The sequence below is a fragment of the Podarcis liolepis genome (assembly GCF_965112155.1).
Source record: "Podarcis liolepis genome assembly, chromosome: 10".
NCBI lineage: Eukaryota > Metazoa > Chordata > Lepidosauria > Squamata > Lacertidae > Podarcis > Podarcis liolepis.
This window is the reverse complement of record NC_139562.1, coordinates 73,166,789-73,185,442: the sequence shown is the minus strand read 5'-3', so window position 1 is coordinate 73,185,442 and position 18,654 is coordinate 73,166,789. Positions and strand designations below refer to the sequence as shown.

The 18,654-nt window shown below is 43.6% G+C and overlaps 1 protein-coding gene and 1 long non-coding RNA gene across 9 annotated transcripts in view; one reads left to right on the top strand and one right to left on the bottom strand.

Annotated features, from left to right (window-relative positions):
• Positions 1-18,654, bottom strand: part of FRMD4A (FERM domain containing 4A) — a 412,586-nt gene that overhangs the window by 33,191 nt on the left and 360,741 nt on the right. For all 8 annotated transcript variants that reach the window (XM_083464152.1, XM_083464151.1, XM_083464153.1 and 5 more), the window contains 3 exons: positions 15,767-15,905; positions 12,547-12,688; positions 1,485-1,618 (listed from right to left, as the gene is read on the bottom strand). In XM_083464152.1, coding sequence (XP_083320278.1) covers positions 1,485-1,618; positions 12,547-12,688; positions 15,767-15,905 — 415 coding nt within the window. The remainder of the gene's footprint in view (positions 1-1,484; positions 1,619-12,546; positions 12,689-15,766; positions 15,906-18,654) is intronic.
• LOC310688102 lies at positions 15,912-17,662 on the top strand. The gene is made up of 3 exons (XR_014516775.1): positions 15,912-16,118; positions 16,520-16,576; positions 16,972-17,662. It is a non-coding gene; the product is annotated as an uncharacterized lncRNA (long non-coding RNA).

The following is an 18,654-nucleotide window of genomic DNA, read 5'->3' as shown; positions in this document are numbered from 1 at the left end:
CTAGATCTCATGACTGCCAAGGTACTTTACAGCGTATACGGAATGAGTGGTGAAATCTCAGAAAATAGTTGAACAAGATTTCTAGCGATTAGGAAGGAGTTTTTGCATAGCTCCTTGCTCTTCCCCATGATTACCAAAACAAAAACAAATAATGCAAAATACAGGGGATATACAAGTTGCATACATCTGCATAATTCATGTAAGTCACAGAATTCAGTCCATTTTGAAGCTAAATTTGGATTACCTGAATACATAATATTTTAAAGAAGTGAATCGGAAACAGGAATACAAAATTAAAGCCAAGCTGCTTTCCGCATGTCTGCTGACTTGACTCCTGGAGCAGACTTAGAAACTCAGATATATAAGCTAGGCACCAAATGGCTCCTTAAACCAGGGTTACAAGTCTCCAAAACAGAATGCCTAGTTGGCATTTTTGGGCCAGACAGCTCGAAAGTTGTATTTTTCAACACGGCTTTTTGGTTCCTAAAATTCATTCTGACAGTGCAGATAAAATATAATGGATGGAATTCTACAGGATGTGGTTCTGGTGTGTGAAAACAGACAACATCCAATGATCTCCAGGCAGGTGGAGACGTCAGGCGCCTTCTAGCGTCTTCACTTGGTCGCCAGGGGCAAATGAGCCTAGGGCCTGCCAAATTTCAAATGCTGTCATCTTGATCAGGACCATCTACGTTTTTTGTAGGTCCCACTTGTATCTATTTACTCTCAAATAATCATGGTCCCAAACATTGGTTCTCTACTTTCCTGGTTGCAAGATAATGTTAAACTTAAAGGCTCTCTACTTGTGGAAATCTAATATCATACCCCTTAGTGTTAATTCTCAGGGCATCTTATGATACCCATGTGAACAGAAATTTGAAGCCTGTAACACTTAACTTAGCATGTACTTGTGAAGGGAAACAGCAATGTTCACAGGACACTTGAGCATGGCAATTATCCACATGCTCTGAATAGTTAATCTGTTACGGAAACTGGCAATGGGTGGGAAATCACAAAAGATGAATGCTGTCCTGTAATGTGTAACTAAATCCAAACTATCAAATCAGGATAGAACTGTTGGAAAGGAGCTGTGATTGATAGGAGAAACAAGTTGGGGTCATGTTAGGGACAAATTATTGAAATGAAATTTTGCCTAAGCCCTGCATTTGCCAAATTGCCAATTTTCCAACATTGGAAATTGCAAAATTGAGATATGAAATTTCATTTTGTTTTCCACTTGCAATACTCACAACACATTTGTAAAAATTGAAATGTCGAAGGAAGGTGTATCTGAATTTTTGCTAAACATTTGGATCTTTTACCGACTACCGTGAAAACTGTGAGTGTTTAAGGGATTACAATGCCTTCCACTTTGCAAAGCAGAGACTTTGTAAGATGCCACTCCTTCCACACACTCTATGCTTTGCTGCACATCAGAAGCAACAAAGGGGTTTCCAAGGATTATAGAAATCTACACAGCCTACCGCTTCTCGGAGACAGAGCTTCTTTAGCTCTTCCAGGCGCTGGCGAAGGGTCTCTTCCAGAGCTTCTTGCCTGGACTTCAAGGCAGCCAGCATGTCTTTCTTGGCAGACTGAGAGCTATCTGACTCTTGGGAACCTGTCAATAAACAATGATAGCATGAGGGCAGCTGACATGGTAGAGCAGCAATGAAGCTGGTGCCTGTGGACTTTTTCAAAAAGGACTTGTGTTTGTTCACAACACATTCTTAAGCTTATACTAACAGGAGGAGGCTATACATCTGAAGCACAAATGATATTTAAATACATTCCAACAAACCTGAGTTGTTAAGATCATGTCATTCTTAACATTCCCATCTACAGTAGAAGTTTGTGAAGCTGAGAGACAACCCCAGACATGACCATCTCTCAACAGAACACTAGCACATTTCCTGGCTCTGTTTCGCTGCTGACTCGGTGCCCCTTCAGGGTGCTCCCCTATGGTGTCTCGCATAACCACCTCACCACCTGGCTGCTCACAGATACCTTCATCCACAGACATGGTCTGGGTCAAAGTCGTGGCAGCCACTGCGCCTGCCGCTCGGAAATGCATGCAGGCTCCAGCAACTCTGCTGATTACGTGGCATCCATCTGCCATGGAACGAGAAATTACTGTGCAAGCAACTAAACTGTTGGATGGCCCTCTGTCATGGAGGCTTTAGTTGAGATTCTTGCATTGCAGGGGGACTGGACTAGGTGACCCTTCCATCTCTATAGTTCCAGGGGTCTATGATTCCACTCTCATCAAGCCTTTTGACAGCAAGGTTCTGCTTGCAACAACCGGCCAGCTTGCAGCAAGAAAAAGCCATTTGCATGAGGCTGCCTCCCTGTTGAGACCTCCACCTCCAAGTCGTCAGGGTCTTCCTGTGTCAGCTACCGAGCCAGAAGTGCTATCCTCTTGTAGTTCTCCTATTACAATTTGTGTAACCTCTGTGTCCTTCATCTTCCACATCCAAAAGGTGCTTGTTTCCTCATTATGACTAAATTTTTAGAGGAACTTCCTTTTAGAGCTTCCTGAAAAGGGAGATTCCTCGTGGGAATTCCCATTTGACATCAACCAAATTCTCTAACCTGGTTAGTGGAACTTTTTGCATGAGTACGCGAATACCACTATCGCACCAAACCTCCAGTCCAAAAGTATGTCCCAGCTTGATACTGAAGTACAGAGCAAAGTTTTACACTTCAGGTTGCAGGTGAGAGATTGCGTGTTTGCATATTCCCTTATTTAAAAACCATACTCCCCGCATATAGAAAACTAGCACCACAGAGCAATGCAAGATTGAAACTTGCTTCTTGATACACCTGTTTTCTGGCCCCTGGGAGTATATCTGTATGAAAGCATTCCATCCTGTAACTCCTCTCGCTTATGCCAGTCTGCCGTTTTTAAATTAGAATAGTTAAATGTGAAATCTGAAGGATAAAATCCAAGAGATGTTTTACTGCCTGATGCTGCTGATCACATCAAATGGCACCAAAACAACAACCACTTCCATCACTATCTAGAACGCACCCAGGGGGTCCGTAGCCCCATTCCTTGCCTCCTCTGAACTATTTTTTGTCCTTTTTTCATGGTAATATCACAAGTTTTATTGTCTGTTTTAGCACTGTGCAATTCTTCAATATATTGGTCAAAATTGGTTTTGAAATCACACCATGAGAATGATTTTGACCTGGCAACAGGCAGCAATATATTGCTCCTTGCGCAAGGGAGAGCAGGGCAGCTGATTTCAAGGCACCGCTGACATCGCACAATGATCTCAGCTGATAATGCTGTTGATCTGAGCTGCCTTCCCTCACGCTGTGGGAGAACAGGCCAGCTGATCGCCCTTACTTCAAGGTACCCTGACGTACATCTTTGCTGGCTGCCCCGCTGACAACGGCTTGATGCACCCCCCCCCATTTCCATCCCCTCCCACTCAATCCATGGGGTGAAGGTGACTCTGCTTCCTCTCTCCCCCACCCATCCAATCTTTGTGACTGCTCCTTCCCTCATCCAGCATTTTGAAACTCCCATTATATTAGGCACATTTCGCGACAGGGAATTTCATTAAAGAAAGCAGTTTCTGAGCTCTGGGCGCAGTACTGAGCCTAAAATTTCAGATTAAAACTGCAGATTGGAAGGAAAGGAAGACCTTTTTCTGCCTCCCCACTTCCAGCCACTCTCTGAAGATTGGAGAAGGGACCCTCATAAGAATATTGGGGGAGCAGGCAGGGGAAGTATGGCTTTGTTTTTTGCAGTCTTCAGATGAAAACTAGACCAGGTGAAAAATGCACATAAGATTTTAGCAGCAGTTCATTCATTTTCAGTTTTGTATTCTTGTTATAAAAAAGCACGCCTAGACACTCCATTGTGGCATCCATAACCCAGGTTTAAGGTGCCATTTAGCTTTCATATCTCAGTTTCTAACACTGCCCTCATCCCCACTCCTGAGCTACAATTTGAAACATCGTGATATATCAGAATATCACAACATTTAGCTGCTGATATATCATGATGTTCAAAACCAAATATCACTCAGCCCTAGTCTGCTTTTTTAGTATACCTAAAATCTTTTGCTTATTAGGGGCTACCCCACATTTTGTTCAAAAAATTGCTTTGCACCATACTACCATACAGCTAGCATACAGTTACTACCATACAGCTATCAAAATTTTCAAAAGTAGGGGGTTAATGGCTTGGCTTTTGAAAAATAGGGGGTCCTCAGTAATTAACTAATTGGGAACCACTGATCTATAACAATATAGTGGAATAAACCATTCCAGTGCTGTGCGAAGAAAATAATCTTATCTTAGATGGATGAGAGACAGGACAGAAGCCAGGAAAAAACAGCTACATAAAAGAAGCTTGCCAGAATAAGAGCCATACTGCTATTAGCACATTGGGATGCCTGCAGTTCTTTCCCAATACAGGTCTGCGTGAAGCAATCCTGAGAGGAAGGAAACGCATGGAGGAAGGAGGAGGACAGGCTGAGGCAGCAGGTGAAAGAAGCATTCCTCCGAGGAATACTGTTAGAGGAAACTAGCAGATTGAACGAATGCCCAAGCAGGGGGCAGTGAGGAGGGGGAACCCCCCCCCAGCAGCAGCCGCCAGATGACATCACTAGGGTCCAGATGTGCAATCCCTTTGATGCAGTTATTCTTCTTGCTTATAACCCACACGCCTAATGCCATAAACAATGAATATCCTAATACAGCTGTTACTCATGCTGCGTTCATCGGCCTGGCTGCCAGGGTCAGCCTCTCAGCCAAAAGCTGGCCATCCGGAACATTCTCCGAGGAGCCCAGATGGGGAGGGAAGGTGCATAGTGTGTCCCCTCCTGCCAGAAGCCAGGCATGATTCACTGCCTCAGGATGTCAGCAAACAACAGAAAGTGACCACAAGCAGCCACTATCTCTCAGCAGTGAGGAACAAATAGGATATCCTCCACAGCAAACAGCCTAGATAACGGCTTATCCCCCATCTGGAATTACTCAGCACAGGATACGCATAGAAATATCCTGTGAAGTGAATGTTCTTCATTAGCTTCTTTTTGCTTGTCTGCCGCCTTGGTGACGGGACAAGTTTGCTATTCATCAACTGAAATGCTTCCAGAGGAGAGCAACAGGAAGCGCATGTCTAAGATGTGGTGACGGGAAAAGACCGCCCACTAGTTATTGCTGAGGAGGAAAGACCCATCTGAAGGCTCAAAACATGTCAGAATGGAAGCTGGCACACTTACAGAAATACTGCAGAGAAGGCAGTGCTTCCATCATGAGGCTCTTTAACAGCTACAAAGAGTTGTTCCCAATGTTTCCTGGGAAGCATCTCTGGGAATCGTAGCTCTGTATCTTAACACTTCTCAGCACCCTTAGCAAACTACACTTCCCAGCAGTCTGTGGGGGAAGCTTTCCATGTTTGGTGCTGATGGGGCCTGAGCCAAGTCCTTCCTTGCTGGCAGCTGGAGCTGGCAGGCAACAGGACCCCTGGAGCAAAGCAGTGGGGCTGGTGAACTAGCATGTAGTACAGCCCTCTTTGAGCCACTGCAGAGAATGAAATTTAAGAGAATAAGCTATTGTTTGGTAAAGATAAGGCAGGTGAGTTTGAGGAGGAATTGTCCAAGATCCCTGTTGCTTAAGAAGGTGGAGCAAATTGACATCTTGTAGCTGACCTGCAAAAATCAAAAGAAGAAACCAGGAACGTGTTCCTCTGAAAAAAGGCAATGGAGCGAGTAATAATAATAATAATAATAATAATAATAATAATAATAATAATAATAATAATTTTATTATTTATACCACACCCATCTGGCTGGGTTTACCCAGACACTCTGGGCAGCTTACAACATTATCTAAAAACATAATAAAAACATCAATCCTTTAAAACCTCCCTGAACTTCAGGTGTCTTCTAAAAGACAGGTGGTCGTTTATTTCCTTGACATCTGAAGGGAGGGTGTTCCACAGGGCGTTCACGACTGAGAAGTAACTCAAGATTTCAATTATAGAGTTATAGGAAATTATCAGTGGTTTTTCTCTTAGTGCTCAGCTTGGAAAGACTGGCTTCTGAGAATGGATTAATGATTAAGTAAGGCTAAACTTACTTAAACATGGGTGGCGCTGTGGCCTAAACCACTGAGCTTCTTGGGCTTGCTGATCAGAAGGTCGGTGGTTCGAATCCCTGCGACCGAGTGAGCTCCTGTTGCTCGGTCCCTGCTCCTGACAACCTAGCGGTTCGAAAGCACAAAGTGCTTTCGATAAATAGGTACCGTTCTGGCGGGAAGGTAAACGGCGTTTCCGTGCGCTGCTCTGGTTTTGCAAGATGCAGCTTAGTCATGCTGGCCACACAACCCGGAAGCTGTACGCCAGCTCCCTCGGCCAATAAAGCGAGATGAGCGCCACAACCCCAGAGTCGTCCACGGTCAGGGGTACCTTTATCTTTTAAGGCTAAACTTAATGCAAAAAATTGGCAACAACAAAGCTAAGAGAGGTAAGAGAAGTCGAACTGTGAAGAGCATGGACTCCCACTCCATTTCTTATTGGAAGCACCAGCACAGAAATACCCCTGCCAAGAGCCCTGCATTGTTTTGGAGAGAATTAATACTGTCTCAGTAACAATGTCTTATTGTAGTCGTGAATTGATATAATCTGTGTATCTAGAGAGAATGAACAATGACTGAGAAGCTCTTGCAAATTTGCAAGATATAAATATAGAAATGGTGACCTACCCGGAGAGAAAAAGAATGGGAAAACATTATGACAGTCCCTTTCATACCCCAACTTTCCTATTTCATGTTTTGGCTTTGCCTTATTCTCCTTTTGGAACAACAACACCCCCCAAATGCTAAGTTATTTAATTCCAATTTTTGTACTCTTACAAAGCTCAAAGTTCATCCTTTTTTGTAGGTGTGTATTTATGCCTCCTGAAGACATGAAGGCTTTTATTATTATTTTGGTCATTTATCACCCCAGCCCTTTCCCCGTCTCCTGATTAAGGTTCCTATGGGTTGTATATTTAAAAGTAAACAAATAACACTGGACTTGGCCTACACAGACCATCCTACGGAGAAAAGAACTAGTAGACCATGAGAGCAAACTGTCAGATACAGTGAGAGATAAAAAGCATTATATCAGGTCTTCTCCTCATAAAGCTGAACATTATATGAACACACCTTAAGCAACAGAGTTCTTCACAGACTGCTATAGAACATAGAATCATAGAGTTGGAATAGACCACAAGGGCCATCGAGTCCAACCCCCTGCCAACATGCATGTGCACTTGGGGATAATCAGGTCCTTCCTGGAGGAGGCATGCATGTTAACACAGGGATCACACCCTCAACCTGCATGAACTCTCTAAAGAGTTGTGCATGTGTGTACATGAGTAAAAACAAAGAATAAAAAAGAAAGCTGCAATACATGTAACTTCAGACTTTCCATATTTATTGCACTTCACTATGGAATGTAGCATAGAATAATTTTCTTTATGGGAGATTTTTGAAAAATGGCACCCCAAAGAGCATAGCCAGTGAGTAGCAATTGTATTTGCAAATAATACCAGGACAGCTAGCTATGCCTCCTCCCCAAAAGGGGGCTTCTGTAAGGACAGCACCCAGGTGAGTGGGCAGATAGGCAGCACGCGTGCAGTGGTGGAGAGCAGGCGGGGGCGGGGCTGGAGCGCATTCTGGGGGCGGGACGCACAGCCCGCAGGGGTGTGGCGCACGTTGTGGGAGCATGGTGCGCCGCCTGTGGGGGTGGGGTGCCCAGTGCGGGGCAGCCGCAATGGAACCCCACTGGGATCGCGCTGCCGGGGGTGGTGCGCTCCCCCGCCCCCCTCTTCCTCCGCCAGTGAGCACATGTATTTTTTCCAGACAAAAGGGCTCCTTGCTGGTATGCTCCTGTGCAGAATTTTGGCCCAATTCGCTTCTCAAGCGTAAGAGTTTCCCCCCAATAGTGGCTTCCAAATCATAGGGTATTTTTTTTCTAGTGCTCCTTAAGTACTAAAGGGAATAAACTTTCTTCGGTAGTGTTAATTACTAAGCATTTTGTTCTACCCAGCATTTTGCTGATCTCGGATGTTGTCATCAGGAAAATCTAGGTCAGTAAGAAGGACTGCCAGCTTCACCAATAAAACACTCTTCTCATTCTGGCAAATACAAGGAATGTGTCTACCCGGCCACACCCACACAGCTGAATGAACTGAACAAAATGCAGCGCAAGGTGTTGCTCTGTTCAAGCAGGTAAATTCTGCTCAAAAGTGAATCCTCTTCCTAATTCCCACCTGCATGGGGGAGAAATGACAGGCTCCACATTCCTAGAGTTTTCTCTCACTGTGCTTCTGCTGCATGGGGGGCGGGGGGGGGCTTGCACCTGAAGCACCACCATCATTTGCAGAGGAGAGAACAACCACCTCTCTCCACCAGAAGAAACCGTGCTTGGAGGAAGCACTGCTCACCTGGCACGTCTTCCCCGTATGCTGCAATGCACAAAGCCAGCCACGGTTATCCAGCCAGTTCAGAAATTATCTTTTAAAACCATGCACAAAAGCGCCCAAGTTTAAATGGAAGTGCGCACACACAGTGCCTAAATTTCTGAATGGAGCATATGAGTTTATTTTACTGTGTTTAAACTTGAAAGTGGCATTATTGAAATGGATTAGATTTCCACTGTTGTATTTCATGGTGGGACACACAGCTGGAGGTGTACGTCATCACCCTTCACTTTCTTTGTATGCCGCCTTTCCACAGGAAAAAACTAATCTCAAAGTGGCCTTCAAGAGGGAGAGCAACACATCACAAAATCAACCATTCCATGAATTTCACAATACAAATGCCAGTTGCAGTTGCAGGCATTTCTCTTTAAACGTGGGTCTTCGTTGAACTAAAGTTCAGAAGGCAATTTGGCTCTTACATTTCACTAGTGTACATGCTCAATGCAGACAGACCAACAATTCACTTTTGGCACCTTCGTTCTGTTGATCAAGCCATTAAATTCTGGGGAGCACAACAGCCCCCCAAATACCCAGCCCCCCAAATACCCAGCAAGTCTACCCATGACCCCACAAACCGAAAGCCAGGGTCAGATGACAAAGTCAGCACTTTAAGCTCTGAAATTAGCCAATGTTAGGGCAGAATGAGTCATGATAGCAACAGGCCTTCATTTTCAATGCACCAATTGTGGCCTAAAGGGTTGGGTGATTTCAAACACAAAAGTGGCTGTCTGTGGGCGAGTGCTGAACTTTCTACCACCCACTGCTTTCCCCTCTGCAAACACTCTCCCCAGATAGCTGAGGAATAAGGAAGGTTTTTGACCAGATCATTATCTGATTCTGCCCCCAGCCCCACGGGCTCATTTTGGCAGGTGGGCAGGATAACCTACCTGTCAGTCCCGCACACCCACCCAAGTCTCTTGCACAGTCCACCACGGGAAACTGGGTCATGCCACTGATCCAGCAGTTCCCCCAGGGATCCTGCTGGCTTCTGAACTCACCAGTCTTATGGGCAGTGAGTTCAGCTCTGCTTTTGGCCGGGATCAGGTGCACAGTCAGAAAACTCAGTTGGGAAGCTGATCCAGCCACATCTCTACCTGCCGTCAGGTGTGGGCAAGGTGGGCATAGTTTGGGGAAAACCATCTCATAGGACAAACTTGGTACTGTGCCACGATCTCCTACTCCTGCCCTACCTGGAAATAAACCCTGCTGGGAGATGATGACTTTAGGAGAGGAGTTACAGGGAAGAAGGTAGCAAAAAGAGGAAAGGTTCATTGTCTCTCGCCAGCTTCCTGCTGTGCCATTTTAAAGCTCCCCACCGAGTTGCCTTAGGGGTTGGGGAGCAATGCAGGCTGAAGACACGCAGCCACCATCATGCCACCTTCTGCCCAAGGACACAAAGTTAATGCAATCACGTAAAAAAGGAAGACTGCAACTGCTATGTAACTTTTATAAATGCAGGAATGCTGCCCACAAGCACAGGAATTCCAGATGGACACACTGAGTATTTCCTGGGCTTCACTTATCTAATTTAAAGAGTCCAGGGTGGGGGAGGGGAAGCTTAACAAATAAACATGCCCCCCCCCAGACTAAACCAGAAGCTCTGCAGCCACTGCTATTCCAGCAAATGATTCTTTAAAAATGCAGGGGTGTTTGTGGGAGCCCTTCTGGTACCACTCTGCTAATGTACCTTGGAAGTGTAATTCTTTGCCGAACTTTTCCAAGGTAGGACCAGTGTGTATTCTGAAACTATGCAAGGATGAAATTCTAAGGATTTGCTGATCTTTGATGGTTAATACAAATTCCATTGGTGAGCTGGTGTACTCCCAGTGGGCACATTTCCCTCTATAATCACAAGCAGAACAGGAGTCGTGTGCAGCATATTTCTATTACTGTAGATCTTTCACAAGACCGTAAAACATCTTCCACACTTCTCTCTGTGTGTGTGTGTGTGTGTGTGCGTAGGGAGGTACGTATATGAGACCCCCTGTAATATTCTAATACTTTGCGCTTGCAGAACCGTATATCATTTGAGAATATCAAAGAATTGTGCCCTACAGAATTTCCTTCAGAAATACAACCACTGCCATTTTGTGGACAGGACAAAATATGAAGCTAAGTCAGGCAGACACAGAATTAGAAACAGACCTTCTACTCTTGGCTCTGGCTGCTGCCCAGCCTTTGTCTCATGTGTTCCACATTAGGCTTCTCAATAAAGCAGGAAGGCTTCCCTTGATAAAAAGTGGCGAGTGGAGACTTAGAGCCTCTTACATTCTGACAGCTGGTTGTGGACCGAGTCTATTATCGATTTTCTGTACAAAATATAGTAAAACTGGGATACAGATATCTATTGCCACTTTTAACTCTTATGTTCAGACAGAAATCACTCAGAATTTGTCTGGCTGGGGCATTGCTAATTTGTTTGCAGAATCTATCCTGCAGGAAAGCTGTGTGTGTCACAGGATCATTTCCAGATCATATTTCATTTTGATCAAAACCTTTATTTTCAAAATTTTGTTTTAACAAATTATCAAATCAAGTTCTGTACAACATGAACCAAGGCTAAAATGCAATGTATGAAGCCTTGGATTTGCCAAAAGGGTGCTTGGAGCCAGGTTGCAGCCAGCTGTGAAACATGCTCATGAAGGCAACTTGTGAGAGGCTGAGGAATGAACAGAATGTGAAGAACACCACAAATTTTCACACAAAAATGGGAAGCCCCTAGTCTTCTTCCTCCCCCAATAATTTGTAGCAAGAAACACATGTCATGACATTATCACATTGTGTCACACAACCTCTCACAGCAGCCAATTAAGTGGACCAGAGGAAGAGAAATGTGTGATGAGCCCATTGACATGCATTTCCACTACGGCATGCCATGGAGGGAAATCAAGGTGGGCTTGCTGCATTTGGCAAGTTGGTATTTCCGCTCTTGAGTAAGGCGATGCTGCCTGCCAGGCTGATAGTGCCCGTTTTAAGGCCAGTGTGGATCAGTCTACAGCCAGCATCAATGATATTCTAAGATTTTCTATTCAGACAGGCATTTAATAAGCCCAGGACCACTATGAAGGAAAATTATGGTCCAGATCCACCTCCAATGGAGGCACGATTCCATTTGCAAAAAACCTGTCAGTTCACAAGACCCATGTGAGCACCACAATGTGCCTGTAAATGTGCTTCTAAAAGCACTTGTGCATCAGCTGGGCAAGAACATGCCTGCCTCTGAGCATAGATCAGAAGCATGGATGTCCAAAAAGAAAGTGAACTATGTTTTTTCTGTTGTTATTACTGATGTTTTAATGGTTCTAGGATTTGTTTATAAATTTAGTTTTATGGTTGGCTTTATGCTGTTCACCATCATGATGTTTTTTCTTACTCTTGGTGGGATGTACTTTTTCTTGAATGGGGGGGGGGCAACAGGCCTTGCCCCGGTTCTTTAAAAGTAAGTGTGATTTTTTAAAAAGGAAAAAATTAATTATCTCCATATGCAATGAAAATCCAAGGCTCACAGAAGCAGGCATGCAGAGAAAAGGGGAAGTTCCATCTGAGTAGAGGTTTCTGTTGCTTTGAGAAGTCATATACACCAAGGGTTGGTGTCAGTAGCTGAAAAGCAAACAAGATCTCTGAGCCATCACTTTTGGCAGGCATTCTCCCATAACAAGCGCTACGAAATGAGGCAACTCTGGCAGATGGCCACCACTCTTGGGAGAGGCAGGCACTGCTTGGAAGCTGCTCCTGGTCCTGTTGCCGTCTCACAACTACAATCTATACCAGGCATGTCCAACTCCCAAGAGACTGTGATCTACTCCCAGTATAAAAAAACTGGCAGTGATCTACCAATTGTCGTTGGGAGGAAGAGCATGTGTGGATTGCCCAGAGTTGTTTAGCTTCTTTGGGAGAGGACATCCCTGATCTAGACTTCCCAAATGCGGCAAGCAGTTCAACATTTTACTCAACATGAACAATGACTCCAGTCCAAAACACTTGACTCAAATGCCCAGAAACTACTTGTCATCTGCACTTCCCTTTAACTGAGAGACCAACTCTGCAACACCAAGGGACATACCTGATGACAAAAGGCTCCCACTGCTGCCGCTGATGATCTTTCCTTTGCTTCCCATATTGGCTAGTTTGGAGGTCTTCAGAGTTCCAGTTTCAGTCAGGTCAATGGCAATCTCACTCAGGCTTCTTGCTGCATGAATTTTGGACTGGAGGAAAGAAAGCAGAAATCTGTGGTATAGCAACCATAAGACAAAACCCCCATCTTAAGAATTTCCACCTGTTACCAGAATCACTATTAAGTGAACTGCCCACTTATGACAACCTTTCAAAAAAAGCAAGAGCAGAAGTAGAAGGTCATTCCATATCAAGTGATCCAATTTTTTTTACCTCATATCATCTAATTTTCTTAATATTTTGTACACTTGTTGAATGATCAAAACTAAGTTAAAATCTATTTTTTTTTATCTCATCCCATTGTTATGAGGGATTGAATTCTAAAACAAAGAAAATTTTGGCCTTGCCAGACTACACAAAAACCTTAAAGATTCAGCCCAGAATTGAGATATTTCAAAACTAAAAATGTTGATCTTTTCAGAACTTCATGAGCTTTACTATGGTATGTCATATGATGGGCTTACTTTAAAATTTAAAGTTAAGTTACTAAATTTTAAATTTTAAAAAGTGACTAAAAATTAAAGAGATTTCAGTATTAATGATATTCTATTTAAGATTATATCCTAGACTAAGTAGCATCAGTTTGATGATAATGTTGTACTGTACTTGTCACAGATCAACAGACTGCAAAGCAATTTTTAAGCAGCAGACTCCAGAGTGAGGCTCCATTCATCATAAGTTCTCACATGCATGGGGTCTTACAAAGCCCCTGCATTTATGGACAAATGTGAGCAAGGCATTCCTCAAAGACAACTTATGACTTAGTCACAGGGTAGCAATACACTGAGGTCATCTTTGTACAGTGGTACCTCAGTTTACGAACTTAATCCGTTCCTGAAGTCCGTTCTTAAACTGAAACTGTTCTTAAACCGAGGTGCGCTTTCCCTAATGAGGCCTCCCGCCACCGGTGCCCTTCCACTGTTCAGATTCCGTTCTTACACTGAGCTAAAGTTTGCAAACCTGGACACTACTTCCGGTTTTGCAGAGTTCGTAAACCAAATAGTTTTTAAACAGGGCTGTTCTTAAACCGAGGTACCACTGTAATCTGAATCAGTGATGAAGAAAGTTTGGAGCAACCCAAGGACTGTGCCAACTCTATCTGTCCAATAACCAAACTTGCCACTATAGCACAATAATCAAATATGTATGCAGCCCATTCCTGGACATTCCTTTTATCCACCGAAACAATACAGTTAAATCTGTACAATAAACTCCCTGATGCTCACTTTTACTTAAACTGCCACCCAAGTGACATAAAGAAAAATAGCGTCTGCCGTTTGCTCCTCATAATCAAACACATCTGTAACAACAACAAAAACTACCTCAAAAGAACCTACAAATTTTTTTAAAAGCAGCACCCCCTCCTTGTGCTATAACTGTAACATTTACTAAGCATCTTGTATAGCCCTTAGAACTAGTTTCAGAAGTCAGCAATTGTGAAGAAAGAAAAAGTTTGAACAATCTGTTGCCAGACATTTTAGTACCACAGCCATTCAGAAACACCACCAAGCCCTGAAATGTTAGAAAACTTCTGTATATACAGAGTTGGCTGCACTCTTGGCATTCCTATGGCTTTAACTTGCAGGAGAATGGATACACTTTCCTCCATGCTTTTGATTCTTTTCTCCTTTTGCACTTTCCTTTCCTTACAGGATACATGTCACCTGCCTGAGAACCCTCTTCATTCTGGGCTCCCAGTGCCTGCAGTGGAATCAAAGGGGGGCAGAAGCTGCCGGCCTAAATATTGTAAAGCTTTCTCTCTGTTGTGCTAGTCATTTTTAAACAAAGAAGTCTCATTTCTTTGTCATATTCTAGTTGAAAGCAGCAATCCCTCTTGCTGTTCTGGCTTCTGTGATAGCTGCGCAGCCTGCATTCACTCCATAAGACGCGCACACATTTCCCCTTACTTTTTAGGAGGGAAAAAGTGAGTCTTATAGAGCAAAAAATACGGTATCTTCTGTTATTTGAAATGGACCCAGGACATGTAAGCAATACCCATTGTAAAAAAATGCATCATAAAGCTGAAGAAAGTCCATAAGAAAAAATAATCTAAGGAGAATCTGTGCAAGTCCATATGGACATATTGTTTCTAAAACCTTGCATGACCAGAAATGGTTCTCAGTATTGGGAAGAAGTTAATGCAGCAAGAATTCTGCGCCTTGGGGCCTTCTCTCAGAAAGTCCCAGTGCCCTGTAAATTTCCACATGATAGGCAAAGCAGACATTGAGCAGCGGTGGAAGAGTTCAGAGTGTTTAGAGGTCTCTCATGCATGTCTCAGCATGAAGGGAAGTTGCAGGGCCATTTGCTACAAGACTTAATGCAGAGTGTACATGTATTTGTAAGAACTGCCTTACTGAAACCGAAGAAATTATTTATTTAGTTTGATATATTTATTTGGAACTAGAATTCAAGCAAGGTACTGGGACGGTGTGGGGACGCACCAACTGTGTGCTCTTCAATCCCAGCCTCGTGCCAGGAGGATACCACAGCCGTGCCCCTCCCAGCGGGTGTTGCTCCCATGGCAGCAGGGGCTGGGCGGGGGGTCTTTTCCATTTGTCCCCCGCCCCTCACACTGCCCCTGGCGTGTGCATGTGCACGTGCACACTGACCCGCTCCGGGTGGTGTGGAGACATGCTCTGCCACTGACTAGAAGGCTCTTGGCCTGACCCACCAAGTTCTTCTTAAATTCATTGGAGAAACCGACCTCGTTATCAAATGGTTGCTTTAGATATCAAGAAAAGATGGCCCTCGTTTGTAAATTACTGGAATCATCATTTTATAAAAAAGATATAGCCTTCTATTGAAATCTTTTGCTTCTTTATTGTTATTCCACCGAATGCTGTGCAACCGGGATTTTGCTCATGCAATGGGACTTTCCGTTTCCTCTCCTTGCCCTGTTTGCCCCAAAAATCTGATCTGCAGGGTCTGGAGAGGAAGTTCCGGGGCATGCGCAGACGTCTGCTGTGCTACTGGAGCTGCGGTGTTGTGTCCAGACTTCTACATATATTTTGATTTCTGATTGTATTTGGCGCATATACTTTCATTTGTGCATAACCGTAGTCTTTATGTAACACCTGTTTTGTGAATGTAATAAAAATCAAAAATCTTACTTTGCTCTGCTTTCTGTCCAAGTAGAATTGGTGCTGGCTAATGGCCATAGCCCAGATGGACTTTATCAAGGCAGGACAGGCATACCACGTGTGCACAGCAATGCCACTGTGTCCAAAAGTCCTTCTAGTCACAGATGCCCTGGGAGAGCAGGAAAAGAACAAACAATTCACTTGTAACTTGAAAAGAGAAGCGCAGCCTATCTTGACCCGCCTCCAAAAGATCTGCATTCAATCATTTTGCAGAAAACCGTTAAGGGGATAGGTATAGGGGAATCTCTGAGCAACTGAAACAAGGAGCCACACCAGGGATGAGAGTAATTTAGGCTGCAATATTACCTTCGTCTACACAGAGGTAAGACTCATTGGACCTCAATGAGCAAGCACAAAAACTGAACTAAACCTCCCACCCACCTGCCTGAGCACCAAAGCCAGAGCTCCAGCATTTATGTCATGAGGAGGCACTCTGTTATTTTTTAAACTGCCAATAGCATGTTTTCAGCCATGTGAGGCTCTGCTTTTAAAAGAGCCAGGTATCTTTGTCTCTCACAAATTTGAGATGGAGTTTCAATTCAAGTTGGGCTGATTTTTCTGCTATTTAGCATTCATTAGATGCCAATAGTGTATTAAGTATTGTTATCAACACACATGGTTCATATGACTCTGCATTGATGGGATAACCATATAAAAATTATTTGCTTCTGAAATACAGAATGTCGATTCGATGTTTTCATAGGTCTCTGCCCTGCTTTTCAGACAGATAGAGAGTTCCAAAGCAGCAACTGAACTTCTCCAGCAGTTCTCTATGAAAAGGTCGGCTCATATGTTTTTGTTTCTTACTATGTTATGTATTTTTGTGTTTTTATATTGTAAACTGTCCTGTGGTCCTCAGATGAGGGGTGGCATAGAAATTTAATAAATAACAAACTTAAAATTAATAGTGCCTACATGGAAACTCTACAATGAGTGGGAGAGTGACAAGGGGAAAGGGGTGGGCTTCTGGGAAAGTTGGAATTTAGACTATCTTGTTGCCCACTTAGCTAAACTTTAATTTTATTTGAATGTCAACACAGCAATCCTAAGCATTTTTACTCAGAAATAAATCCCACTGTGTTCAATAGGACTGACACCCTTATAAATTAGTTTAGGATTGGGGCTCTAACCTGTAAATGCTTGGAATTATCTCTCATTTTGTTTCTGTTTTCCAGATGGGGAGAGTTACCATGAAGGAAAAGGCACTTGACAAAATGAGGTTGAAATTAAGCCAGTAACTATTGTAGAGATGGGGGACCCCCCCCAATATTCAGCAATAAAATTGCCACCCCAGACTTGGCTCTTCATTGCAGCATGACAACTGTTACATTTGGGATGGTTTCAGCTTTATTCCCTGCACCAAATCGGATCATTAAACGGACTGGAATTTGAGTTTCCCAAGAAAATTAGATATGAAGACACAGGAGACATGGAAAAATTATATATATATATAAATTAAAAAGGTAATGTGGAGGTTATAGGAGGGGTGGATAAGACAGGAAAATGGAAGAACCAGACAGTGTGGAAAAAAGGGGTCCAGGAGCCGGAAACGCTGGCGAGATAATTTGAATAATATTTCAGTTAGCACCTGCCAAGGTACACTTCTTATGCTTCTTATGCCAAAAGAGTGGTGTAACTTATTCCCTCCTCCCTAGCCTAAGATGTAACTGTTGCTGCATGTGCAAAAGGGTTCTGGACCTTGGCTGCACCTCGAAACTCTGCGCACAAAGACAGCACTTTGTTGGCACATAGGCAAACAGGCACCGCGCGTCTCTGCCTGTGGGACACTGCGATTTATCACAGGATAACAACGGAGAGCAGAGCTACCAATGGGCCTGCCAGCTAAATGGAACCTCCGTGTTGAGAGGCAGTGTACCCCCAGTGCCCAGACCAGCAACAGGCAACGACTCTCACCTTTGTGAACTCTACGTGACCTGAGGTTGCCTGTTACCGGAAACAGGATATGGAACTAGAGTAGCTCCGTCAGTGGAGCATGAGACTCATAATCCCAGCACTATGGGTTTGAGCCCCGCACTGGGCAAAAAGATCCCTGCATTGCAGGGGCTGGACTATAGGACCCTTGGGGTCCCTTCCAACTCGACAATTCTAGCGCTAACTTAAGCCCACACCCTCAAGCCTATCTTTGCAGCCCTAAGAACTAGATTTTTTTCTTTTTGAATTATACTCTTTGATATATGAATCTAGAACCCAGTGCCACAGCTTACGTTTTTCTAGGCTCCTGCATTTCTGCTGATCAAAGAGCAGACAGATTTAGGAGATAGAGAGAATTCTTCATTAGGCACAAAGCAGGGTTTTAATAATCTCATTGTACATAAATTGATAGACTACTTTATTTATTTATCTCATAAAACGTATTTACCACAAGATTGTAGGGAAAAAATCAAAGCGCTTTACAAAAAAGATAAAACATTAAAAATATCATTAAAAATTACAACCATAATTTAACACACACAAAAAGTTAAAACCACAACAGAACAAGCTAAAACAAATTAAAACTCATGCAGACTGTCTAAACATCTGGGCAGCCGTGTCTAAATAAGAAGCGCTGAAAAGAATGCAGTGAAGGCGCCTCCTGATATCAACAGGCAGGGAGTTCCAAAGTGTCACTGCTGCCAGACTAAATGAGCAAGTTCTTACAGATGTGGTGCAGATGTGGCATCTGTGCGGCAAAGGTGACCTCATAGGAAAACTGGTCCCAAGCGTAACATAAATTAGTAGTAATAGTGTTCTATATATGGATAGATGTCAGGTGTTTGGCTTTTTCATTCAGCTTGATGACTATTTCTGTGTAACTACATGCAGCTAGAGTAGAATAACAGTTTCAGAACAGAAAATTT